This window comes from Salvelinus fontinalis, chromosome 14 (assembly GCF_029448725.1).
Source record: "Salvelinus fontinalis isolate EN_2023a chromosome 14, ASM2944872v1, whole genome shotgun sequence".
NCBI lineage: Eukaryota > Metazoa > Chordata > Actinopteri > Salmoniformes > Salmonidae > Salvelinus > Salvelinus fontinalis.
This window is the reverse complement of record NC_074678.1, coordinates 3,875,347-3,902,175: the sequence shown is the minus strand read 5'-3', so window position 1 is coordinate 3,902,175 and position 26,829 is coordinate 3,875,347. Positions and strand designations below refer to the sequence as shown.

The 26,829-nt window shown below is 47.5% G+C and overlaps 1 protein-coding gene across 2 annotated transcripts in view; it reads left to right on the top strand.

The window, feature by feature from the left end:
* LOC129869413 (rho guanine nucleotide exchange factor 18-like) overlaps positions 1–26,829 on the top strand; it is a 129,738-nt gene that overhangs the window by 54,843 nt on the left and 48,066 nt on the right. For both annotated transcript variants that reach the window (XM_055943807.1, XM_055943806.1), the window contains 9 exons: positions 12,593–12,705; positions 14,545–14,600; positions 16,649–16,733; positions 16,983–17,218; positions 19,237–19,362; positions 19,932–20,049; positions 20,338–20,592; positions 20,859–20,935; positions 22,022–22,200. In XM_055943807.1, coding sequence (XP_055799782.1) covers positions 12,593–12,705; positions 14,545–14,600; positions 16,649–16,733; positions 16,983–17,218; positions 19,237–19,362; positions 19,932–20,049; positions 20,338–20,592; positions 20,859–20,935; positions 22,022–22,200 — 1,245 coding nt within the window. The remainder of the gene's footprint in view (positions 1–12,592; positions 12,706–14,544; positions 14,601–16,648; positions 16,734–16,982; positions 17,219–19,236; positions 19,363–19,931; positions 20,050–20,337; positions 20,593–20,858; positions 20,936–22,021; positions 22,201–26,829) is intronic.

Genomic DNA, 26,829 nt, shown 5'->3' with positions numbered 1-26,829 from the left:
CTGGCCTTACTGGGTGGATAGGAACATTAGCCTGCTGGCCTTACTGGGTGGATAGGAACATTAGCCTGCTGGTCTTACTGAGTCTATAGGAACATTAGCCTGCTGGTCTTACTGAGTGGATAGGAACATTAGCCTGCTGGCCTTACTGAGTGGATAGGAACATTAGCCTGCTGGCCTTACTGAGTGGATAGGAACATTAGCCTGCTGGTCTTACTGAGTCTATAGGAACATTAGCCTGCTGGCCTTACTGAGTGGATAGGAACATTAGCCTGCTGGCCTTACTGGGTGGATAGGAACATTAGCCTGCTGGCCTTACTGAGTGGATAGGAACATTAGCCTGCTGGCCTTACTGAGTGGATAGGAACATTAGCCTGCTGGTCTTACTGAGTCTATAGGAACATTAGCCTGCTGGCCTTACTGAGTCTATAGGAACATTAGCCTGCTGGCCTTACTGAGTCTATAGGAACATTAGCCTGCTGGCCTTACTGAGTCTATAGGAACATTAGCCTGCTGGCCTTACTGAGTCAATAGGAACATTAGCCTGCTGGCCTTACTGAGTGGATAGGAACATTAGCCTGCTGGCCTTACTGAGTCTATAGGAACATTAGCCTGCTGGTCTTACTGAGTGGATAGGAACATTTGCCTGCTGGTCTTACTGAGTCTATAGGAACATTAGCCTGCTGGTCTTACTGGGTCTATAGGAACATTAGCCTGCTGGTCTTACTGGGTCTATAGGAACATTAGCCTGCTGGCCTTACTGGGTGGATAGGAACATTAGCCTGCTGGTCTTACTGAGTGGATAGGAACATTAGCCTGCTGGTCTTACTGGGTGGATAGGAACATTAGCCTGCTGGTCTTACTGGGTGGATAGGAACATTAGCCTGCTGGTCTTACTGAGTGGATAGGAACATTAGCCTGCTGGCCTTACTGAGTCTATAGGAACATTAGCCTGCTGGCCTTACTGAGTGGATAGGAACATTAGCCTGCTGGTCTTACTGGGTCTATAGGAACATTAGCCTGCTGGTCTTACTGAGTCTATAGGAACATTAGCCTGCTGTCCTTACTGGGTCTATAGGAACATTAGCCTGCTGGCCTTACTGGGTGGATAGGAACATTAGCCTGCTGGCCTTACTGAGTGGATAGGAACATTAGCCTGCTGGCCTTACTGAGTGGATAGGAACATTAGCCTGCTGGTCTTACTGAGTCTATAGGAACATTAGCCTGCTGGCCTTACTGAGTGGATAGGAACATTAGCCTGCTGGCCTTACTGGGTGGATAGGAACATTAGCCTGCTGGCCTTACTGAGTGGATAGGAACATTAGCCTGCTGGCCTTACTGGGTGGATAGGAACATTAGCCTGCTGGTCTTACTGGGTCTATAGGAACATTAGCCTGCTGGCCTTACTGAGTCTATAGGAACATTAGCCTGCTGGCCTTACTGAGTGGATAGGAACATTAGCCTGCTGGCCTTACTGGGTGGATAGGAACATTAGCCTGCTGGTCTTACTGAGTCTATAGGAACATTAGCCTGCTGGCCTTACTGAGTCTATAGGAACATTAGCCTGCTGGCCTTACTGAGTCTATAGGAACATTAGCCTGCTGGCCTTACTGAGTCAATAGGAACATTAGCCTGCTGGCCTTACTGAGTGGATAGGAACATTAGCCTGCTGGCCTTACTGAGTCTATAGGAACATTAGCCTGCTGGTCTTACTGAGTGGATAGGAACATTTGCCTGCTGGTCTTACTGAGTCTATAGGAACATTAGCCTGCTGGTCTTACTGGGTCTATAGGAACATTAGCCTGCTGGCCTTACTGGGTGGATAGGAACATTAGCCTGCTGGTCTTACTGAGTGGATAGGAACATTAGCCTGCTGGTCTTACTGGGTGGATAGGAACATTAGCCTGCTGGTCTTACTGGGTGGATAGGAACATTAGCCTGCTGGTCTTACTGAGTGGATAGGAACATTAGCCTGCTGGCCTTACTGAGTCTATAGGAACATTAGCCTGCTGGCCTTACTGAGTGGATAGGAACATTAGCCTGCTGGTCTTACTGGGTCTATAGGAACATTAGCCTGCTGGTCTTACTGAGTCTATAGGAACATTAGCCTGCTGTCCTTACTCGGTCTATAGGAACATTAGCCTGCTGGCCTTACTGGGTGGATAGGAACATTAGCCTGCTGGCCTTACTGAGTGGATAGGAACATTAGCCTGCTGGCCTTACTGAGTGGATAGGAACATTAGCCTGCTGGCCTTACTGGGTGGATAGGAACATTAGCCTGCTGGTCTTACTGGGTCTATAGGAACATTAGCCTGCTGGCCTTACTGAGTCTATAGGAACATTAGCCTGCTGGCCTTACTGAGTCTATAGGAACATTAGCCTGCTGGCCTTACTGAGTGGATAGGAACATTAGCCTGCTGGCCTTACTGGGTGGATAGGAACATTAGCCTGCTGGTCTTACTGAGTCTATAGGAACATTAGCCTGCTGGCCTTACTGAGTCTATAGGAACATTAGCCTGCTGGCCTTACTGAGTGGATAGGAACATTAGCCTGCTGGCCTTACTGAGTGGATGGGAACATTAGCCTGCTGGTCTTACTGAGTCTATAGGAACATTAGCCTGCTGGCCTTACTGGGTGGATAGGAACATTAGCCTGCTGGTCTTACTGAGTGGATAGGAACATTAGACTGCTGGTCTTACTGAGTCTATAGGAACATTAGCCTGCTGGCCTTACTGGGTCTATAGGAACATTAGCCTGCTGGCCTTACTGGGTGGATAGGAACATTAGCCTGCTAGTCTTACTGAGTCTATAGGAACATTAGCCTGCTGGCCTTACTTTGTCTATAGGAACATTAGCCTGCTGGCCTTACTGAGTCTATAGGAACATTAGCCTGCTGGCCTTACTGAGTGGATAGGAACATTAGCCTGCTGGTCTTACTGAGTCTATAGGAACATTAGCCTGCTGGTCTTACTGAGTGGATAGGAACATTAGCCTGCTGGCCTTACTGAGTGGATAGGAACATTAGCTTGCTGGTCTTACTGAGTCTATAGGAACATTAGACTGCTGGTCTTACTGAGTCTATAGGAACATTAGCCTGCTGGCCTTCCTGAGTCTATAGGAACATTAGCCTGCTGGCCTTACTGAGTGGATAGGAACATTAGCCTGCTGGTCTTACTGGGTGGATAGGAACATTAGCCTGCTGGTCTTACTGGGGGGATAGGAACATTAGCCTGCTGGTCTTACTGTGGGGATAGGAACATTTGCCTGCTGGTCTTACTGAGTGGATAGGAACATTAGCCTGCTGGTCTTACTGGGTGGATAGGAACATTAGCCTGCTGGCCTTACTGAGTCTATAGGAACATTAGCCTGCTGGTCTTACTGAGTGGATAGGAACATTTGCCTGCTGGTCTTACTGAGTGGATAGGAACATTAGCCTGCTGGCCTTACTGAGTGGATAGGAACATTAGCCTGCTGGTCTTACTGAGTGGATAAGAACATTAGCCTGCTGGTCTTACTGGGTCTATAGGAACATTAGCCTGCTGGCCTTACTGAGTGGATAGGAACATTAGCCTGCTGGCCTTACTGAGTGGATAGGAACATTAGCCTGCTGGCCTTACTGAGTGGATAGGAACATTAGCCTGCTGGTCTTACTGAGTCTATAGGAACATTAGCCTGCTGGCCTTACTGAGTGGATAGGAACATTAGCCTGCTGGCCTTACTGAGTGGATAGGAACATTAGCCTGCTGGCCTTACTGAGTGGATAGGAACATTAGCCTGCTGGCCTTACTGAGTGGATAGGAACATTAGCCTGCTGGCCTTACTGAGTGGATAGGAACATTAGCCTGCTGGCCTTACTGAGTCTATAGGAACATTAGCCTGCTGGCCTTACTGAGTCTATAGGAACATTAGCCTGCTGGCCTTACTGAGTCTATAGGAACATTAGCCTGCTGGCCTTACTGGGTGGATAGGAACATTAGCCTGCTGGCCTTACTGAGTGGATAGGAACATTAGCCTGCTGGCCTTACTGAGTGGATAGGAACATTAGCCTGCTGGCCTTACTGAGTGGATAGGAACATTAGCCTGCTGGCGTTACTGAGTGGATGGGAACATTAGCCTGCTGGCGTTACTGAGTGGATGGGAACATTAGCCTGCTGGCCTTACTGAGTGGATGGGAACATTAGCCTGCTGGTCTTACTTAGTCTATAGGAACATTAGCCTGCTGGTCTTACTGGGTGGATAGGAACATTAGCCTGCTGGCCTTACTGGGTGGATAGGAACATTAGCCTGCTGGTCTTACTGAGTCTATAGGAGCATTAGCCTGCTGGCCTTACTGAGTGGATAGGAACATTAGCCTGCTGGCCTTACTGAGTGGATAGGAACATTAGCCTGCTGGCCTTACTGAGTGGATAGGAACATTAGCCTGCTGGTCTTACTGAGTCTATAGGAACATTAGCCTGCTGGCCTTACTGAGTGGATAGGAACATTAGCCTGCTGGCCTTACTGGGTGGATAGGAACATTAGCCTGCTGGCCTTACTGGGTGGATAGGAACATTAGCCTGCTGGCCTTACTGGGTGGATAGGAACATTAGCCTGCTGGCCTTACTGAGTGGATAGGAACATTAGCCTGCTGGTCTTACTGAGTGGATAGGAACATTAGCCTGCTGGTCTTACTGGGTGGATAGGAACATTAGCCTGCTGGCCTTACTGAGTGGATAGGAACATTAGCCTGCTGGCCTTACTGAGTGGATAGGAACATTAGCCTGCTGGTCTTACTGAGTGGATAGGAACATTAGCCTGCTGGTCTTACTGAGTCTATAGGAACATTAGCCTGCTGGTCTTACTGAGTGGATAGGAACATTAGCCTGCTGGTCTTACTGAGTGGATAGGAACATTAGCCTGCTGGTCTTACTGGGTGGATAGGAACATTAGCCTGCTGGTCTTACTGAGTCTATAGGAACATTAGCCTGCTGGCCTTACTGAGTCTATAGGAACATTAGCCTGCTGGTCTTACTGAGTCTATAGGAACATTAGACTGCTGGCCTTACTGAGTGGATAGGAACATTAGCCTGCTGGTCTTACTGAGTGGATAGGAACATTAGCCTGCTGGCCTTACTGAGTGGATAGGAACATTAGCCTGCTGGCCTTACTGGGTGGATAGGAACATTAGCCTGCTGGTCTTACTGGGTCTATAGGAACATTAGCCTGCTGCTCTTACTGAGTCTATAGGAACATTTGCCTGCTGGTCTTACTGGCTGGATAGGAACATCCCTGAGGGTGGTGGAGTGGGGACAAAACACACCCCTGTGTCTGGTGGAGTGGGGACAAAACACATCCCTGAGGAGAGCCTGTGTTGGTGGTGGAGTGGGGACAAAACACATCCCTGAGGAGAGCCTGTGTTGGTGGTGGAGTGGGGACAAAACACATCCCTGAGGAGAGCCTGTGGTGGTGGAGTGGGGACAAAACACATCCCTGAGGAGAGCCTGTGTTGGTGGTGGAGTGGGGACAAAACACATCCCTGAGGAGAGCCTGTGGTGGTGGAGTGGGGACAAAACACATCCCTGAGGAGAGCCTGTGTTGGTGGTGGAGTGGGGACAAAACACATCCCTGAGGAGAGCCTGTGGTGGTGGAGTGGGGACAAAACACATCCCTGAGGAGAGCCTGTGTTGGTGGTGGAGTGGGGACAAAACACATCCCTGAGGAGAGCCTGTGGTGGTGGAGTGGGGACAAAACACATCCCTGAGGAGAGCCTGTGGTGGTGGTGGTGGTGGTGGAGTGGGGACAAAACACATCCCTGAGGAGAGCCTGTGGTGGTGGAGTGGGGACAAAACACATCTCTGAGGAGAGCCTGTGTTGGTGGTGGAGTGGGCACAAAACACATCCCTGAGGAGAGCCTGTGGTGGTGGAGTGGGGACAAAACACATCCCTGAGGAGAGCCTGTGGTGGTGGAGTGGGGACAAAACACATCCCTGAGGAGAGCCTGTGTTGGTGGTGGAGTGGGCACAAAACACATCCCTGAGGAGAGCCTGTGGTGGTGGAGTGGGGACAAAACACATCCCTGAGGAGAGCCTGTGGTGGTGGAGTGGGGACAAAACACATCCCTGAGGAGAGCCTGTGGTGGTGGAGTGGGGACAAAACACATCCCTGAGGAGAGCCTGTGGTGGTGGTGGTGGAGTGGGGACAAAACACATCCCTGAGGAGAGCCTGTGGTGGTGGAGTGGGGACAAAACACATCCCTGAGGAGAGCCTGTGTTGGTGGTGGAGTGGGCACAAAACACATCCCTGAGGAGAGCCTGTGGTGGTGGAGTGGGGACAAAACACATCCCTGAGGAGAGCCTGTGGTGGTGGAGTGGGGACAAAACACATCCCTGAGGAGAGCCTGTGGTGGTGGAGTGGGGACAAAACACATCCCTGAGGAGAGCCTGTGGTGGTGGTGGTGGAGTGGGGACAAAACACATCCCTGAGGAGAGCCTGTGGTGGTGGTGGTGGTGGTGGAGTGGGCACAAAACACATCCCTGAGGAGAGCCTGTGGTGGTGGAGTGGGGACAAAACACATCCCTGAGGAGAGCCTGTGGTGGTGGTGGCCTAAGGTCAGCACTGTTTTTTCCCCCCTGCCTTTGTGGGGGGCACTAGCCATGGATTTAATCCCTTGCCAGGCCACCCTTGAGTTTCCTGAGGAGAGGGTCCTCTCCTCCCTTTACTTGTATGCCTCCTTGTCCACCAGTATCTGTCTTTTGATCTCTTACAGCCGGTCTATCACCCTCAGTATAAACTGCCTTCTTCCTATTAAGCAGTGATTTTATATGTTTTGATACCCAAGGCTTATTGTTAGGGAATATTTTACAGGTTTTAGTAGGCACAACTGACTCAACACAAAAGTTTACATTAGTCTGAAACAACATCTGTGAGTTCATCAAGATCAGAGCTGCAGTCTACAATTACCTCCCACATAGTACAGTCAAAACACCCCTGGAGACCAGATACCTCCCACATAGTACAGTCAAAACACCCCTGGAGACGAGTGATACTGTTGTCGTGCCAGATGTAGACAGCTTTAACTGTGGGTTTCTCCCTCTCCGGGAGGCGACAGTAGGTTGGCCTGAGGTAGTTTTAACTGTAGGTTTCTCCCTCTCCAGGAGGCGACAGTAGGTTGGCCTGAGGTAGTTTTAACTGTGCGTTTCTCCCTCCCCGGGTGGCGACAGTACGTTGGCCTGAGGTAGTTTTAACTGTAGGTTTCTCCCTCTCCGGGTGGCGACAGTAGGTTGGCCTGAGGTAGTTTTAACTGTAGGTTTCTCCCTCTCCAGGAGGCGACAGTAGGTTGGCCTGAGGTAGTTTTAACTGTAGGTTTCTCCCTCTCCGGGTGGCGACAGTAGGTTGGCCTGAGGTAGTTTTAACTGTAGGTTTCTCCCTCTCCAGGAGGCGACAGTAGGTTGGCCTGAGGTAGTTTTAACTGTAGGTTTCTCCCTCTCCAGGAGGCGACAGTAGGTTGGCCTGAGGTAGTTTTAACTGTAGGTTTCTCCCTCTCCGGGAGGCGACAGTAGGTTGGCCTGAGGTAGTTTTAACTGTAGGTTTCTCCCTCTCCAGGAGGCGACAGTCGGTTGGCCTGAGGTAGTTTTAACTGTAGGTTTCTCCCTCTCCGGGAGGCGACAGTAGGTTGGCCTGAGGTAGTTTTAACTGTGGGTTTCTCCCTCTCCAGGAGGCGACAGTAGGTTGGCCTGAGGTAGTTTTAACTGTGGGTTTCTCCCTCTCCAGGAGGCGGCAGTAGGTTGGCCTGAGGTAGTTTTAACTGTAGGTTTCTCCCTCTCCGGGTGGCGACAGTAAGTTGGCCTGAGGTAGTTTTAACTGTAGGTTTCTCCCTCTCCAGGAGGCGACAGTAGGTTGGCCTGAGGTAGTTTTAACTGTAGGTTTCTCCCTCTCCAGGAGGCGACAGTAGGTTGGCCTGAGGTAGTTTTAACTGTGGGTTTCTCCCACCCCGGGAGGCGACAGTAGGTTGGCCTGAGGTAGTTTTAACTGTGGGTTTCTCCCACCCCGGGAGGCGACAGTAGGTTGGCCTGAGGTAGTTTTAACTGTAGGTTTCTCCCTCTCCGGGAGGCGACAGTAGGTTGGCCTGAGGTAGTTTTAACTGTAGGTTTCTCCCTCTCCGGGAGGCGACAGTAGGTTGGCCTGAGGTAGTTTTAACTGTAGGTTTCTCCCTCTCCGGGAGGCGACAGTAGGTTGGCCTGAGGTAGTTTTAACTGTAGGTTTCTCCCTCTCCGGGAGGCGACAGTAGGTTGGCCTGAGGTAGTTTTAACTGTAGGTTTCTCCCTCTCCCGGAGGCGACAGTAGGTTGGCCTGAGGTAGTTTTAACTGTAGGTTTCTCCCACCCCGGGTGGCGACAGTAGGTTGGCCTGAGGTAGTTTTAACTGTGGGTTTCTCCCTCTCCAGGAGGCGACAGTAGGTTGGCCTGAGGTAGTTTTAACTGTGGGTTTCTCCCTCTCCGGGAGGCGACAGTAGGTTGGCCTGAGGTAGTTTTAACTGTAGGTTTCTCCCTCTCCAGGAGGCGACAGTAGGTTGGCCTGAGGTAGTTTTAACTGTAGGTTTCTCCCTCTCCGGGAGGCGACAGTAGGTTGGTCTGAGGTAGTTTTAACTGTAGGTTTCTCCCTCTCCAGGAGGCGACAGTAGGTTGGCCTGAGGTCGACAACATTGTGGTCTGATTTCCCCAGGGGAGGTCTGGTGGTGGCAGAGAACGCATTTGGTATTGTCCAAATAGCACAAATCAGTAGTCTTATTTTTCCTAGTGTGACATTTCACGTACTGGTGGTATGTGCGCAGGACTTTGTGCAAAGTACAGTTGTTTAAAATTAAATAAATAAAAACTCCAATAAACGTGGGTGCGTCGGGAGTTTCCTTTCTCTGTGACAGATTTTAAATAATCTCTGATGCCTTTGTTAAATTTGCTTTTGGTTGAATGTACACAACGGTAACAAAGAATTGGGTGAACTCACAGGGCAGTGACACAGAAAGCAGTTCAATGTCAGGTGTTAGTGTCTCTCTTACCGGGATCCCCCGGTAAGATCCCCGGGATCCCCCCCCCCCGCCGTGATGTTTCCCTGTGACGGTCAGACCACGGTCCGCTCTGACCAGAGTGAAGCCGGCGTTTGTACACCGGGAGAATTTACACAAAATCATCTAGGAATATGTACTGCAGTAAATCTATTAGAGTAAGCCATGTTTAGAATCCAGTGTATAAATAAATAGTGTCTTTTAAAATACAATGTACAGTAGTATAAATGTTATGATGAGCTACGTCGAGGATACAGTATTTAAATACACAGTGTGAAACAGGAGGTGACCTGAGTTTTAATATCACTACTACAGCAGCAGTGTGTGAGAGTGGGTGGGTGGGTGTATGATGGCTTGTGTTTTGTGTAAGTCTGCGTCACCTTGTAGACGGCTAATGATGGTTGTTCAACAGTCTGATGGTGATAGAAGCTGTTTAACAGTCTGATGGTCTGGTGATAGAAGCTGTTCAACAGTCTGATGGTAATAGAAGCTGTTTAACAGTCTGATGGTGATAGAAGCTGTTTAACAGTCTGATGGTCTGGTGATAGAAGCTGTTTAACAGTCTGATGGTCTGGTGATAGAAGCTGTTCAACAGTCTGATGGTCTGGTGATATAAGCTGTTCAACAGTCTGATGGTCTGGTGATAGAAGCTGTTTAACAGTCTGATGGTCTGGTGATAGAAGCTGTTTAACAGTCTGATGGTCTGGTGATAGAAGCTGTTTAACAGTCTGATGGCCTGGAGATAGAAGCTGTTGAACAGTCTGATGGCCTGGAGATAGAAGCTGTTGAACAGTCTGATGGTGATAGAAGCTGTTCAACAGTCTGATGGTGATAGAAGCTGTTCAACAGTCTGATGGTCTGGTGATAGAAGCTGTTCAACAGTCTGATGGTCTGGTGATAGAAGCTGTTCAACAGTCTGATGGTCTGGTGATAGAAGCTGTTCAACAGTCTGATGGTGATAGAAGCTGTTCAACAGTCTGATGGTGATAGAAGCTGTTCAACAGTCTGATGGTGATAGAAGCTGTTCAACAGTCTGATGGTAACAGAAGCTGTTCAACAGTCTGATGGTAACAGAAGCTGTTCAACAGTCTGATGGTAACAGAAGCTGTTCAACAGTCTGATCGTAACAGAAGCTGTTCAACAGTCTGATGGTAACAGAAGCTGTTCAACAGTCTGATGGTAACAGAAGCTGTTCAACAGTCTGATGGTAACAGAAGCTGTTCAACAGTCTGATGGTGATAGAAGCTGTTCAACAGTCTGATGGTGATAGAAGCTGTTCAACAGTCTGATGGTGATAGAAGCTGTTCAACAGTCTGATGGTGATAGAAGCTGTTCAACAGTCTGATGGTCTGGTGATAGAAGCTGTTCAACAGTCTGATGGTAATAGAAGCTGTTCAACAGTCTGATGGTGATAGAAGCTGTTCAACAGTCTGATGGTCTGGTAATAGAAGCTGTTCAACAGTCTGATGGTCTGGTGATAGAAGCTGTTCAACAGTCTGATGGTAATAGAAGCTGTTCAACAGTCTGATGGTGATAGAAGCTGTTCAACAGTCTGATGGTCTGGTGATAGAAGCTGTTCAACAGTCTGATGGTGATAGAAGCTGTTCAACAGTCTGATGGTGATAGAAGCTGTTCAACAGTCTGATGGTGATAGAAGCTGTTCAACAGTCTGATGGTCTGGTAATAGAAGCTGTTTAACAGTCTGATGGTGATAGAAGCTGTTCAACAGTCTGATGGTAATAGAAGCTGTTCAACAGTCTGATGGTGATAGAAGCTGTTCAACAGTCTGATGGTCTGGTGATAGAAGCTGTTCAACAGTCTGATGGTCTGGTGATAGAAGCTGTTCAACAGTCTGATGGTCTGGTGATAGAAGCTGTTCAACAGTCTGATGGTCTGGTGATAGAAGCTGTTCAACAGTCTGATGGTGATAGAAGCTGTTCAACAGTCTGATGGTGATAGAAGCTGTTCAACAGTCTGATGGTGATAGAAGCTGTTTAACAGTCTGATGGTGATAGAAGCTGTTCAACAGTCTGATGGTCTGGTGATAGAAGCTGTTCAACAGTCTGATGGTCTGGTAATAGAAGCTGTTCAACAGTCTGATGGTCTGGTAATAGAAGCTGTTCAACAGTCTGATGGTAATAGAAGCTGTTCAACAGTCTGATGGTCTGGTGATGGAAGCTGTTCAACAGTCTGATGGTCTGATAATAGAAGCTGTTCAACAGTCTGATGGTAATAGAAGCTGTTCAACAGTCTGATGGTCTGGTGATGGAAGCTGTTCAACAGTCTGATGGTCTGGTGATAGAAGCTGTTCAACAGTCTGATGGTAATAGAAGCTGTTCAACAGTCTGATGGTAATAGAAGCTGTTCAACAGTCTGATGGTCTGGTGATGGAAGGTGTTCAACAGTCTGTTGGTCTGGTGATAGAAGCTGTTCAACAGTCTGATGGTCTGGTGATAGAAGCTGTTCAACAGTCTGATGGTCTGGTGATAGAAGCTGTTCAACAGTCTGATGGTAATAGAAGCTGTTTAACAGTCTGATGGTGATAGAAGCTGTTTAACAGTCTGATGGTGATAGAAGCTGTTTAACAGTCTGATGGTCTGGTGATAGAAGCTGTTTAACAGTCTGATGGTCTGGTGATAGAAGCTGTTATTTCGTCTCTGTCTTATCTCTGATGCACCTGTACTGTCTGTATTTTACCTTTGTGAACAGATTCTGGTGGTTGTGGCGCGTGTAAATCTATTTCTACTGTCTTGCCTTTCAGCTTAAATGCTTGTTTTGTCTACATCTCTGTGATGTTATTAATAGAGATGCCATGCAGCAGCTCCAGACCTGAAAACAGCGAGCGCTGTGGTAGACAGACCAGGCTGCGGGAGGCTTGAAGCTGTGTTTTTGTCATTTGTGCTAGTGGTAGTAGTGGTGCTGGTAATATAGTGTCTCTGAGCATGTAGACTATGACCCTCTGGACTGCTGTCGTCTTTAGCCGCCGTCTAGCCGTAGCCGCCGTCTAGCTGTCCGCCTAGCCGTAGCCGCCGTCTAGCTGTCCGCCTAGCCGTAGCCGCCGTCTAGCTGTCCGTCTAGCCGCAGTCCGCCGTCTAGCTGTCCGTCTAGCCGTAGTCCGCTGTCTAGCTGTCCGTCTAGCCGTAGTCCGCCGTCTAGCTGTCCGTCTAGCCGTAGTCCGCTGTCTAGCTGTCCGGCTAGCCGTAGTCCGCCGTCTAGCTGTCCGCCTAGCCGTAGCCGCCGTCTAGCTGTCCGCCTAGCCGTAGCCGCCGTCTAGCTGTCCGCCTAGCCGTAGCCGCCGTCTAGCTGTCCGCCTAGCCGTAGCCGCCGTCTAGCTGTCCGCCTAGCCGTAGCCGCCGTCTAGCTGTCCGCCTAGCCGTAGTCCGCCGTCTCTGTCTCCTGTGGTCTCGTAGTGTTAATGTAGTCTCTCAATGTGTTCGGTTTGGAGCTGTGTCTGTAGTGTGAGTGTACAGTAGTCTGTCGTCTGTACAAGTCCGTCAGCTTCTTTCAGTATGTTCAGTATTTATGCCACTCTAGACCTGTGGCGCTCCTCTTTCAGATCCCTCTCAGGGGACATGGACGAACCGGACAGCCTACGCTTCGCGGTCAAGCGCTTAAACGAGGACGCCGTCTCCCTGGCCCCTTCCACCACTGAGTCCATCGTTGTAGAAGGTGAGTAGGTTAGAGAGGGAGCTGCTGCTCGTCGCAGCTCAGATACCCAGGGCGAGGGTACTGTACCCGGGGCGAGGGTGGACAACCGCTACTGGGTGTGCAGGCTTTTGCTCCAACCCTGTTGTAATTAACTTGATTCAGCTGATCAAAATCCTGGTGAGCAGCTGATTAGTAGAATTAGATGTGTTAGATTAGGGTTGGAGAGAGCCTGCAGGGCGGAAGCTCTAACGGGGGGGAGGACGGAAGCTCTAACGGGGGGGAGGACGGAAGCTCTAACGGGGGGGAGGACGGAAGCTCTAACGGGGGGGAGGACGGAAGCTCTAACGGGGGGGGGAGGACGGAAGCTCTAACGGGGGGGGAGGACGGAAGCTCTAACGGGGGGGGAGGACGGAAGCTCTAACGGGGGGGGAGGACGGAAGCTCTAACTGGGGGGGAGGACGGAAGCTCTAACGGGGGGAGAGGACGGAAGCTCTAACGGGGGGAGAGGACGGAAGCTCTAACGGGGGGAGAGGACGGAAGCTCTAACGGGGGGAGAGGACGGAAGCTCTAACGGGGGGAGAGGACGGAAGCTCTAACGGGGGGAGAGGACGGAAGCTCTAACGGGGGGAGAGGACGGAAGCTCTAACGGGGGGAGAGGACGGAAGCTCTAACGGGGGGAGAGGACGGAAGCTCTAACGGGGGGAGAGGACGGAAGCTCTAACGGGGGGAGAGGACGGAAGCTCTAACGGGGGGAGAGGACGGAAGCTCTAACGGGGGGGGAGGACGGAAGCTCTAACGGGGGGGGAGGACGGAAGCTCTAACGGGGGGGGGAGGACGGAAGCTCTAACGGGGGGGGAGGACGGAAGCTCTAACGGGGGGGGGGGGGGGGTAGCTCTAACGGGGGGGGGGGGACGGAAGCTCTAACGGGGGGGGAGGACGGAAGCTCTAACGGGGGGGGAGGACGGAAGCTCTAACTGGGGGGGAGGACGGAAGCTCTAACGGGGGGAGAGGACGGAAGCTCTAACGGGGGGAGAGGACGGAAGCTCTAACGGGGGGAGAGGACGGAAGCTCTAACGGGGGGAGAGGACGGAAGCTCTAACGGGGGGAGAGGACGGAAGCTCTAACGGGGGGAGAGGACGGAAGCTCTAACGGGGGGAGAGGACGGAAGCTCTAACGGGGGGAGAGGACGGAAGCTCTAACGGGGGGAGAGGACGGAAGCTCTAACGGGGGGAGAGGACGGAAGCTCTAACGGGGGGAGAGGACGGAAGCTCTAACGGGGGGAGAGGACGGAAGCTCTAACGGGGGGGGAGGACGGAAGCTCTAACGGGGGGGGAGGACGGAAGCTCTAACGGGGGGGGGAGGACGGAAGCTCTAACGGGGGGGGAGGACGGAAGCTCTAACGGGGGGGGGGGGGGGTAGCTCTAACGGGGGGGGGGGGGGGGTAGCTCCTAACGGGGGGGGGGGGTAGCTCTAACGGGAGGGGGTTGGTTGTCTCACCCTGTTATAGTAGGTTATGTAACTGAAATGTAGATATCGTGGGCTATTGGGAGGGAAGCCAGTGTGTGGAGGAGAATACAGCCGCTAGCCGAGGCTGTCTGGGAGTCCTGTAGCTCCTAGAGCTGCTACAGTGGAAAGACAACCAGGCATCCACACAGACCGTGGTAGATCAGTCTGGGTTTTACTGACCGTTGCGTAGGTCGGATTATTACTTTTAACATTGAATTGCACATATTGGTATATCATATGATGTGACAATTACAAACATCACCTATTGAATACATTCAAAATACATTTGAGTTGCGTTGTGCTGCACACACACACTAATCATTTGAGCTGTGTTGTTCTGTGCCCCTTCCCCAGATGCGTACTACTCTGCATTTCGAGCTGATCTGGAGTCTGATGCCCAGGACCTGGAGGTATTATATTATTATACACTCAAATATAAACGCAACATGTAACGCGTTGGTCCCGTGTTTCATGAGCTGAAATAAAAGATCTCAGAAATGTTCCATACGCACATTTTTTTTTATTTCTCTCAAATTTTGAGCACAAATGTTTACATTCCTGTTAGTGAGCATTTCTCCTTTGCCAAGATGATCTTGACAGGTGTGGCATATCAAGAAGCTGATTAAACAGCATGGTCATTACACAGGTTCACCTTGTGCTGGGGACAATAAAAGGTCACTCTAAAATGGGCAGTTTTGTCACAACACAATGCCACAGATGTCTCAAGTTGAGGGAGCGTTCAATTGACATGCTGACTGCAGGAATGTCCACCAGAGCTTTTGCCAGAGAATTTAATGATAATTTCTCGACCATAAGCCGCCTCCAATGTCATTTTAGAGAATTTGGCAGTACGTCCAACCGACCTCACTACCGCCGACCACGTGTATGGTGTCGTGTCGTGTGGGTGAACGGTTTGCTGATGTCAACGTCAGGAACGGAGTGCCCCATGGTGGCGGTGGGGTTATGGTATGGACAGGCATAATCTACGGACAACGAACACAATTGGGTTTTATCGATGTCCATTTGAATGCACAGAAATACCGTGATGAGATCCTGAGGCCTATTGTGAGTTCTTTAAGCCATCTGTGATCAACAGATGTCTTTATTCCAAGTCATGTGAAATCCATAGATTAGGGCCTAATGAATTTATTTAAATTGACTTATTTCCTCGTATGAACTGTAACTCAGTAAAATCTTTGAAATTGTTATATGATGCGTTTATTTTTGGTCAGTGTGTATGTGTATTCTCTCAACCAGCTTCATGAGGTAGTCATGTGGAATGCATTTCAATTAACAGGTGTGCCTTGTTAATTTGTGGAATTTCTTTCCTTAATGCGTTTGAGCCAATCAGTTGTGTTGTGACAAGGTAGGGGTGGTATACAGAAGATGGCCCTATTTGGTAAAAGACCAAGTCCATATTATGGCAAGAACAACTCAAATAAGCAAAGAGAAACATCATCATTACTTTAAAACATCCATCATTACTTTAAAACATGGTCAGTCAATCTGGAAAATTTCAAGAACTTTGACAGTTTCTTCAAGTGCAGTCGAAAAACTAACAATCGCGTTGATGAAACTGTCTCTCATGAGGACCGCCACAGGAAAGGAAGACCCAGCCTTCATGGTCGAATTCCTGTAAAGAAACCACTACTGAAGGACACCAATAAGAAGAAGAGACTTGCTTAGGCCAAGAAACATGAGCAATGGACATTAGACCGGTGAAAATCTGTCCTTTGGTCTGATGAGTCCAAATTTGAGATTTTTGGTTACAACCGCCGTGTCTTTGGCGAGACACAGAGTAGGTGAACAGATGATCTCGGCATGTGGTTCCCACCGTGACGCATGGAGGTGTTGTGATGGTGCTTTGCTGGAGACGCTGTCAGTGATTTATTTAGAATTCAAGGCACCCTTAACCAACATGGCAACCACAACATTCTGCAGCGATATGCCAACCCATCTGGTTTGCGCTGAGTGGGACTATCATTTGTTTTTCAACAGGACAATGACCCCAAACACATTTCCAGGCTGTGTAAGTGCTATTTGACCAAGGAGAGTTGGACCGCAGAGTGAAGGAAAAGCAGCCAACAACTGCTCAGCATATGTGGGAACTCCAAGACTGTTGGAAAAGCATTCCTCATGAAACTGGTTGAGAGAATGCCAGGAGTGTGCAAAGCTGTCAAGGCAAAGGGTGGCTACTTTGAAGAATCACAAATATAAAATATATTTTGATTTGTTTAACACTTTTTGTTGATTACTACATGATTCCATATGTGTTATTTCATAGTTTTGATGTTTTCCCTGTTATTCTACAATGTAGAAAATAGTAAAAATAAAGAAAAACCTTTGAATGAGTAAGTGTGTCCAAAATTTGACTGGAACTGTATGTTTAATATTATATATTTGTGTATAATGTTGTTATTTATTATGTTTGTATGATCTATTATCTTCTATATTATAGGTGGAGTCATGGAGTCTGGCTGTGGACCAGCAGTACCTGAAGAAATATACCAAGGAGATGGTCAAGAGACAGGACGTTATCTATGGTACATTTCACCATCTCTTATGTTTTTAGACATTTTGTCTTTTTATTTAGGCTTTCATTGTGTTTATATAGTTACATTTATGTGTTTAAGTTATAGTAGAGATATGTAGAAACTCATACCATTTTTCTGTTTGTCTGGACTTGCCATTGTTTTATTATTCACCTACAGTCAATAATGGTGGTCCAGTGGTTGAAAAGCAAATTCCTTTTTAAAGACAAACTAGATGTTGAACCGTCCGTCTCCCGACAGAGCTGATGCAGACAGAGATGCACCACGTGCGGACCCTGAAGATCATGCTGCGTGTGTACATGAGGGAGCTGAAGGAGCACCTCCAGATGGACGAGCTGTTCCCGCGCCTAGAGAGCCTGCTGGAGCTGCACACAAACTTCCTGTCCCGCCTAAAAGAGCGGCGCCGAGACTCCACGCAGCCCGGCAGCGACAGGAACTACAACATACAGAGACTCGCTGACATCCTCACCACACAGGTACAGACAACACACTCCACACACATTCGTACAGTCATACACACGCATGCACGCACACACACACACACAAGCACACACAGTCATTCACACACCCACTTTCTGTAACTCTCTCACCATCACTCACATGGAGTGTCATGGAGTCTGGCTGTCATGGAGTCTGGCTGTGGACCAGCAGTACACAGTGACTGAATTGGCTTGTGTTTTGGTTCACTTTGCAGGTTGAGTGCCACAAATCAGACGCTGTGTCCCAATTACGTCAACAGTGTTCATCTCTGAATTCCTCTTCCCGTTATAATACAAAAAGATAATGTACAGTGCCCCACGGAAAGTATTCAGACCCCTTGACTTTGTTACCTTACAGCATTATTCTAAAATAGATTAAATAAAATGTTGTCCTCATCAATCTACACACAATACCCCATAATGAGAAAGCGAAAACAGGCTTTTAGAAATGTTTGCAAATGTATTAAAAATATAATACAGAAATACCTTATTTACATAAGTATTCAGACCCTTTGCTATGAGACTCGAAATTGAGCTCAGGTGCATCCTGTTTCCATTGATCATCCTTGAGATGTTTCTACAACTTGATTGGACTTGATTTGGAAATACACACACCTGTCTATATAAGGTCCTGCAGTTGATAGCTCATGTCAGAGCAAAAACTAAGCGACGAGGTCGAAGGAATTGTCCATAGAGCTCCGAGACAGGATAGTGTCGAGGCACAGATCTGGAGAAGGGTATCAAAACAATTCTGCAGCAGTGAAGGTCCACAAGAACACAGTGGACCGCAACATTCTAAAATGGAAGAAGTTTGGAACCACCTAGACTCTTTCTAGAGCTGGCCGCCCGGCCAAACTGAGCAATCGGGGGAGAAGGGCCTTGGTCAGGGAGGTGACCAAGAACCCGATGGTCACTCTGACAGAGCGCTAAAGTTACACTGTGGAGATGGGAGAACCTTCCGTAAGGACAACCATCTCTGCAGCACTCCACCAATCAGGCCTTTATGGTAGAGTGGCCAGACAGAAGCCTCTCTTCAGTAAAAGGCACATGACAGCCCGCTTGGAGTTTGCCAAAAGGCCCCTAAAGGACTATCAGGCCATGAGAAACAAGATTCTCTGGTCTGAGGAAACCAAGATTGAACTCTTTTGCCTGAATGCCAAGCGTCACGTCTGGAGGAAACCTGGCACCATCCCTACGATGAAGCATGGTGGTGGCAGCGTCATGCTGTGGGGATGATTTTTAGCTGCATGGACTGGGAGACTAGTCAGGATCGAGGGAAAGATTAACGGAAAAAAGTACAGAGAGATCGACCATCTCTGGAGAGACTTGAAAATAGCTGTGCAGTGATGCTCCCCATCCAACCTGACAGCGCTTGAGAGGCTCTGCAGAGAAGAATGGGAGAAACTCCCCAAATACAGGTGCCAAGCTTGTAGTGTCATACCCAAGAAGACTCGAGGCTGTAATCGCTGCCAAAGGTGCTTCAACAAAATACTAAGTAAAGGGTCTGAATACTTATGGGGTGGCAGGGTAGCCTAGTGGTTAAAGTGTTGGACTAGTAACCGAAAGGTTGCAAGATCAAATCCCGGAGCTGACAAGGTAAAAATCTGCCGTTCACTATTCCTCGGCCGTCATTGAAAATAAGAATTTGTTCTTAACTGACTTGCCTAGTTAAATAGAAGTTAAAAACATTTTTGGGCAATTTCTGAAAAACACGAAATGCTTTGTCAATTTGTGGTATTGTGTGTAGATTGATGAGTGGGGTAAACTATTTAATCAATTTTAGAATAAGGCTGTAACGTAACAAAACGTGGAAAAGGTCAAGAGGTCTGAATACTTTCCAAATGCACTGTATGTATTCAAAAGGATAATATACACTGTATATTCAAATCATATTTTGCTTTGGTTAAACCTGTCAGAGCGAGGAGGTAATCAGAGCAGACTATCTACGGTAACGGTACTGAGAGTTGTATCAGCTGAATATGTCTCCTCAGATCTCATCCCTGTCTCCTCTCCAGTTTTCAGGTGAGAAAGGGGACCGGTTGAAGGAGAACTATGGGGATTTCTGCAGCCACCACACCGAGGCTGTCAACTACTACAAGGAGCAACTACACAACAACAAGAAGTTCCAGAACCTCATACGGGTTGGTTGTCACTGGTTCCATTACTGTAGTTGAGATATTGACCAAAAAAATCGCAGACCCATCTGTTAACTTAAAGGAGCTATCTGCAGTTTGAAACAATACAAAGGAGGGGTGAGCCTGGAGAAATGTAACCACTCTTGAATTCATAGGCATAGCTATTGATGCAAGGACTGACCATACATGAAATCAACATTTAATATTTTTATGCCTTTTTTGAGGTTAAACAGTGTTTGTTTACATTTACAATGTTAGTAAAACAAGCTTATATTTTGATTTCTGATGGGGTACACCAGTTGTTCCATGCTCATGAGGCAAGTTATATTCTGCAAGAATTAATGAGTATAGCATTAAGTCCAAAAATGTATGTAACAACTGCAAAATGCCTCTTTTTTTTTATTTTTAAAGAGGATGTGAAACATTCATGACAGTGGGTTATTTATGAACAAGTGAGGTTTTCACATCCAGCTATTGTGGCCTCCTGTGTGTAACCAGAAACATTTGGTGATTGCACTAGATGGTCCATGACCAGTGTATAATGCATCTCCCTTTTTTTCTTCTTTTTCTTCCAGAAAGTCAATAATTTGTCCGTTGTGAGAAGATTAGGAGTGACAGAGTGTATTCTCCTGGTGACACAACGCATCACCAAGTACCCTGTGCTGGTGGAACGCATCGTGCAGAATACAGAAGGTACAGACATCAGTAGACAGAGGATTTATTGTACTTGGTCCTCTCCCGTCTAATAACTCTAGAGATTTAGGTCCAACTTTCTGTTAGACTAATGGAATAGAAAGAACAACATGATATCTCCTTTAACTAATCAATCAAATGTATTTTATAAAGCCCTTTTTTACATCAGCAGTCGTCACAAAGAGCCTTACGGATACCCAGCCTAAAACCCCAAAGAGCTAAGAGAAATATCATTTCTCTGTAACATTCTGTCTGTTTGAAGTCAGTCTGGGTCTTTCCTCCCTCCAGTGGGTACGGAGGAACACGAGGAGTTGACCAGGTCTCTGGGTCTGATTAAAGACTGCATCGTCCAGGTGGATGCCCTGGTCAACCTGCATGAGAAGGCCTCGCGCCTCCGAGACATCGCCCACAAGATGGAGCCCAAGTCCCTCGGCAAGATCAAAGATGGCCGTGTGTTCCACAGAGAGGACCTGGCCCAGGGTCGACGCAGGCTGCTGCACGAGGGGACGGCCAACCACAAGGCCGCCTCCGGCAGACTCAAAGGTAACAGGATGACCCTCGGGTCAGGGTTGGGGTCAATTTCATTTCAACTCCAGTCAATTCAGGAAGTGCACAGAAATTCCAATTATCTTCAATGCTTTTCAATTGGAAAAATTGGAAAAATTTGGAATTTGTTTTACTTTCTGAATTGACTGTAATTTAAATGAAATTGACCCTAACCCTGCCTCCAATAATCTGAAAAGATCTTCTATTTTCTCTTCTGTCTGTGTTGATCTCAGACAGGTCTAAGAATGTAACTCCCGTTTCAGATATTGTGGCTGTGCTGCTGTCAGACGTGCTGCTGTTACTCCAAGAGAAGGACCAGAGATATGTTTTCTCCACAGTGGTGAGGCGGGAATTCTTATGTCAGTTAATTCCGACTAAGCTTTGTTTCCGACTCTGGAACGACTGACAAATCTGTCATACAACTCTCAACAGAAAGTTAGACACAGCTTCTTCTGTTTATCTGTCTAGATCAGGACTCTCCAACCTTGTTCCTTGAGAACTACTCACCCTGGTGTAAACCTACAGGAGGGTAGTTCTCCAGGAACAGGGTTGGAGAGCCCTGGTGTAAACCTACAGGAGGGTAGCTCTCCAGGAACAGGGTTGGAGAGCCCTGGTGTAAACCTACAGGAGGGTAGTTCTCCAGGAACAGGGTTGGAGAGCCCTGGTGTAAACATACAGGAGGGTAGTTGTCCAGGAACAGGGTTGGAGAGCCCTGGTGTAAACCTACAGGAGGGTAGCTCTCCAGGAACAGGGTTGGAGAGCCCTGGTGTAAACCTACAGGAGGGTAGCTCTCCAGGAACAGGGTTGGAGAGCCCTGGTGTAAACCTACAGGAGGGTAGCTCTCCAGGAACAGGGTTGGAGAGCCCTGGTGTAAACCTACAGGAGGGTAGCTCTCCAGGAACAGGGTTGGAGAGCCCTGGTGTAAACCTACAGGAGGGTAGCTCTCCAGGAACAGGGTTGGAGAGCCATGGTGTAAACCTACAGGAGGGTAGCTCTCCAGGAACAGGGTTGGAGAGCCCTGGTGTAAACCTACAGGAGGGTAGCTCTCCAGGAACAGGGTTGGAGAGCCCTGGTGTAAACCTACAGGAGGGTAGCTCTCCAGGAACAGGGTTGGAGAGCCCTGGTGTAAACCTACAGGAGGGTAGCTCTCCAGGAACAGGGTTGGAGAGCCCTGGTGTAAACCTACAGGAGGGTAGCTCTCCAGGAACAGGGTTGGAGAGCCCTGGTGTAAACCTACAGGAGGGTAGCTCTCCAGGAACAGGGTTGGAGAGCCATGGTGTAAACCTACAGGAGGGTAGCTCTCCAGGTACAGGGTTGGCGAGCCCTTGTCTAGAACTATGAAAAGTTCCTCCATTTTGCTTTCCGGTGTTATTCTCTTTCAATGTGACTTGTAGCTAGTTGCCTTGTCTCACTCCCCACTCCACAGGACAACAAGCCCTCAGTGATCTCCCTCCAGAAGTTGATAGTGAGGGAGGTGGCCCACGAGGAGAGGGCCATGTTCTTGATCTGCGCCTCCTCCAATGAGCCGGAGATGTACGAGATACACACCGCCTCCAAGGAGGAGCGCAACTCCTGGATGACACACATCCGGCAGGCCGTGGAGAGGTACACACACACACACACACCAGAGCATGTTAGTAGAGTGGTTGGAAAGGCTCCTCTCTACGCTCACAGGAAGAAGAAAAAAAACGGCCTAATTTCTCTCCATTCATTTAAAATGACAATTGCAGGGCCTCCCGGGTGGCGCAGTGGTCTAGGGCACTGCATCGCAGTGCTAGCTGCGCCACCAGAGTCTCTGGGTTCACGCCCAGGCTCTGTCGCAGCCGGCCGTGACCGGGAGGTCCGTGGGGCGACGCACAATTGGCGTGGTCCGGGTTAGGGAGGGTTTGGCCGGTAGGGATATCCTTGTCTCATCGCGCTCCAGCGACTCCTGCGGTGGGCCGGGCGCAGTGCGCGCTAACCAAGGGGGCCAGGTGCACGGTGTTTCCTCCGACACATTGGTGCGGCTGGCTTCCGGGTTGGAGGCGCGCTGTGTTAAGAAGCAGTGCGGCTTGGTTGGGTTGTGCTTCGGGGGACGCATGGCTTTTCGACCTTCGTCTCTCCCGAGCCCGTACGGGAGTTGTAGCAATGAGACAAGATAGTAATTACTAGCGATTGGATACCACGAAAATTGGGGAGAAAAGGGGAGAAAATTAGTAAAAAAATAAAATAAAATAAAAAAAGACAATTGAACCAACACCCATCTATTGTTGTGACTACCTAGACCTACCATTTAACCAACACCCATCTATTGTTGTGACTACCTGGACCTACCATTTAACCAACACCCATCTATTGTTGTGACTACCGGGACCTACCATTTAACCAACACCCATCTATTGTTGTGACTACCGGGACCTACCATTTAACCAACACCCATCTATTGTTGTGACTACCTAGACCTACCATTTAACCAACACCCATCTATTGTTGTGACTACCTGGACCTACCATTTAACCAACACTCATCTATTGTTGTGACTACCTGGACCTACCATTTAACCAACACCCATCTATTGTTGTGACTAGCTGGACCTACCATTTAACCAACACCCATCTATTGTTGTGACTACCTAGACCTACCATTTAACCAACACCCATCTATTGTTGTGACTACCTAGACCTACCATTTAACCAACACTCATCTATTGTTGTGACTACCTAGACCTACCATTTAACCAACACCCATCTATTGTTGTGACTAGCTGGACCTACCGTTTAACCAACACCCATCTATTGTTGTGACTACCTAGACCTACCATTTAACCAACACCCATCTATTGTTGTGACTACCTAGACCTACCATTTAACCAACACCCATATATTGTTGTGACAACCTAGACCTACCATTTAACCAACACCCATCTATTGTTGTGACAACCTAGACCTACCATTTAACCAACACCCATCTATTGTTGTGACAACCTAGACCTACCATTTAACCAACACTCATCTATTGTTGTGACTACCGGGACCTACCATTTAACCAACACCCATCTATTGTTGTGACTACCTAGACCTACCATTTAACCAACACCCATCTATTGTTGTGACTACCTGGACCTACCATTTAACCAACACCCATCTATTGTTGTGACTACCGGGACCTACCATTTAACCAACACCCATCTATTGTTGTGACTAGCTGGACCTACCATTTAACCAACACCCATCTATTGTTGGATTTGAAGTATTGAAACCAAACCATATGATTTGAATGAAAAGTATTTTAATAAACAACATGAAAAGGTGACTTTAAGAAGTGCTTATCATTTCAAATAGGTTACATGTCATATTAAACAGCATATTAACACTGTAAATAGGTTACATGGCATATTAAACAGCATATTAACACTGTAAATAGGTTACATGTCATATTAAACAGCATATTAACACTGTAAATAGATTACATGTCATATTAAACAGCATATTAACACTGTAAATAGGTTACATGTCATATTAAACAGTATATTAACACTGTAAATAGGTTACATGTCATATTAAACAGCATATTAACACTGTAAATAGATTACATGTCATATTAAACAGCATATTAACACTCTAAATAGGTTACATGTCATATTAAACAGTATATTAACACTGTAAATAAGTTACATGTCATATTAAACAGCATATTAACACTGTAAATAGGTTACATTTCATATTAAACAGCTTATTAACACTCTAAATAGGTTACATGGCATATTAAACAGCATATTAACACTGTAAATAGGTTACATGTCATATTAAACAGCATATTAACACTGTAAATAGGTTACATGGCATATTAAACAGCATATTAACACTCTAAATAGGTTACATGGCATATTAAACAGCATATTAACACTGTAAATAGGTTACATGTCATATTAAACAGTATATTAACACTGTAAATAGGTTACATGGCATATTAAACAGCATATTAACACTGTAAATAGGTTACATGTCATATTAAACAGCATATTAACACTCTAAATAGGTTACATGTCATATTAAACAGCATATTAACACTCTAAATAGGTTACATTTCATATTAAACAGCATATTAACACTGTAAATAGATTACATTTCATATTAAACAGCATATTAACACTGTAAATAGATTACATGTCATATTAAACAGCATATTAACACTGTAAATAGGTCAGGAGCCAGACAGGGAGTCTAAGAAGGAAAATTAATTATTTAGGCAATATTATTTAAATTATTTTCAAGGCTATAGTCTACAAAGAAATACATTGTGAAGCATTTGCGACAATAGGCTAGAAGGGACATAAAGTACTCAGCATTTAAATAGCATTTTGTTGTATTAAATCATTATATATAATTGTGCATATAGGCTTTGACTTACTTAGAAGTAAATACAAATTAAACTAAAAATGACTTAGCGCCTTTGAATTCAATTCTAGAAACGTGAGTTTGGGTAGCCTGTGGCTTCAGGCTCATGCGATGGTTCCTGGAGAGCAGGACAGCAGGAGAGAATATCCTCTCCTCTCACTTGCAGAGCCACTGGGGATTCTAAGCACCGGTTTGGCCAGGCTAGGAAGAGCTGCAGAGCTGTTTTTCTTCTATAAGTAGAGGTCTATAACTAAAGGTTTTTAGGCAAAATAACCCAATCAAAACAGGAAGCTCCTTGAACATGGGAATATGCCAGGCCTATAGGCCAACATCAATTATGGCCTGTTACCTAGATCAGGGCTGCCCAACCCTGTTCACGGAGATTTACTGTCCTGTAGGTTTTCGGTACAACCCTAATTTAGCATATTTGATTTAAGTTAGTTCAGGTCTTGTTGAGCAGCTAATAAGTAGAATCAGGTGTGTTAAATTAAGGTTGGACTGAAAACCCACAAGACGGTAGATCTCCAGGAAGAGGGTTGGACTGAAAACCCACAAGACGGTAGATCTCCAGGAAGAGGGTTGGACTGAAAACCCACAGGATGGTAGATCTCCAGGAAGAGGGTTGGACTGAAAACCCACAGGATGGTAGATCTCCAGGAAGAGGGTTGGACTGAAAACCCACAAGACGGTAGATCTCCAGGAAGAGGGTTGGACTGAAAACCCACAGGATGGTAGATCTCCAGGAAGAGGGTTGGACTGAAAACCCACAGGATGGTAGATCTCCAGGAAGAGGGTTGGACTGAAAACCCACAGGATGGTAGATCTCCAGGAAGAGGGTTGGACTGAAAACCCACAGGATGGTAGATCTCCAGGAAGAGGGTTGGACTGAAAACCCACAGGATGGTAGATCTCCAGGAAGAGGGTTGGACTGAAAACAGCCCTATCTCCTCCCCTCTTCCTCGTCCACGCTTTCTCTCCGCTGAGCCAAACCAAACTGAGCTGGACTGGTTACGCAGCCGCCACATTTTATTACTGAGCTGGACTGGTTACGCAGCCACCACATTTTATTACTGAGCTGGACTGGTTACGCAGCCACCACATTTTATTACTGAGCTGGACTGGTTACGCAGCCACCACATTTTATTACTGAGCTGGACTGGTTACGCAGCCGCCACATTTTATTACTGAGCTGGACTGGTTACGCAGCCGCCACATTTTATTACTGAGCTGGACTGGTTACGCAGCCACCACATTTTATTACTGAGCTGGACTGGTTACGCAGCCACCACATTTTATTACTGAGCTGGACTGGTTACGCAGCCACCACATTTTATTACTGAGCTGGACTGGTTACGCAGCCACCACATTTTATTACTGAGCTGGACTGGTTACGCAGCCACCACATTTTATTACTGAGCTGGACTGGTTACGCAGCCACCACATTTTATTACTGAGCTGGACTGGTTACGCAGCCGCCACATTTTATTACTGAGCTGGACTGGTTACGCAGCCGCCACATTTTATTACTGAGCTGGACTGGTTACGCAGCCGCCACATTTTATTACTGAGCTGGACTGGTTACGCAGCCGCCACATTTTATTACTGAGCTGGACTGGTTACGCAGCCGCCACATTTTATTACTGAGCTGGACTGGTTACGCAGCCGCCACATTTTATTACTGAGCTGGACTGGTTACGCAGCCGCCACATTTTATTACTGAGCTGGACTGGTAACGCAGCCACCACATTTTATTACTGAGCTGGACTGGTTACGCAGCCGCCACATTTTATTGGAACCGTGCGGAAAATAACTTATCAGAGTCGGCACAGTTTGGTTTGGGTCGGCACAGTTTGGTTTG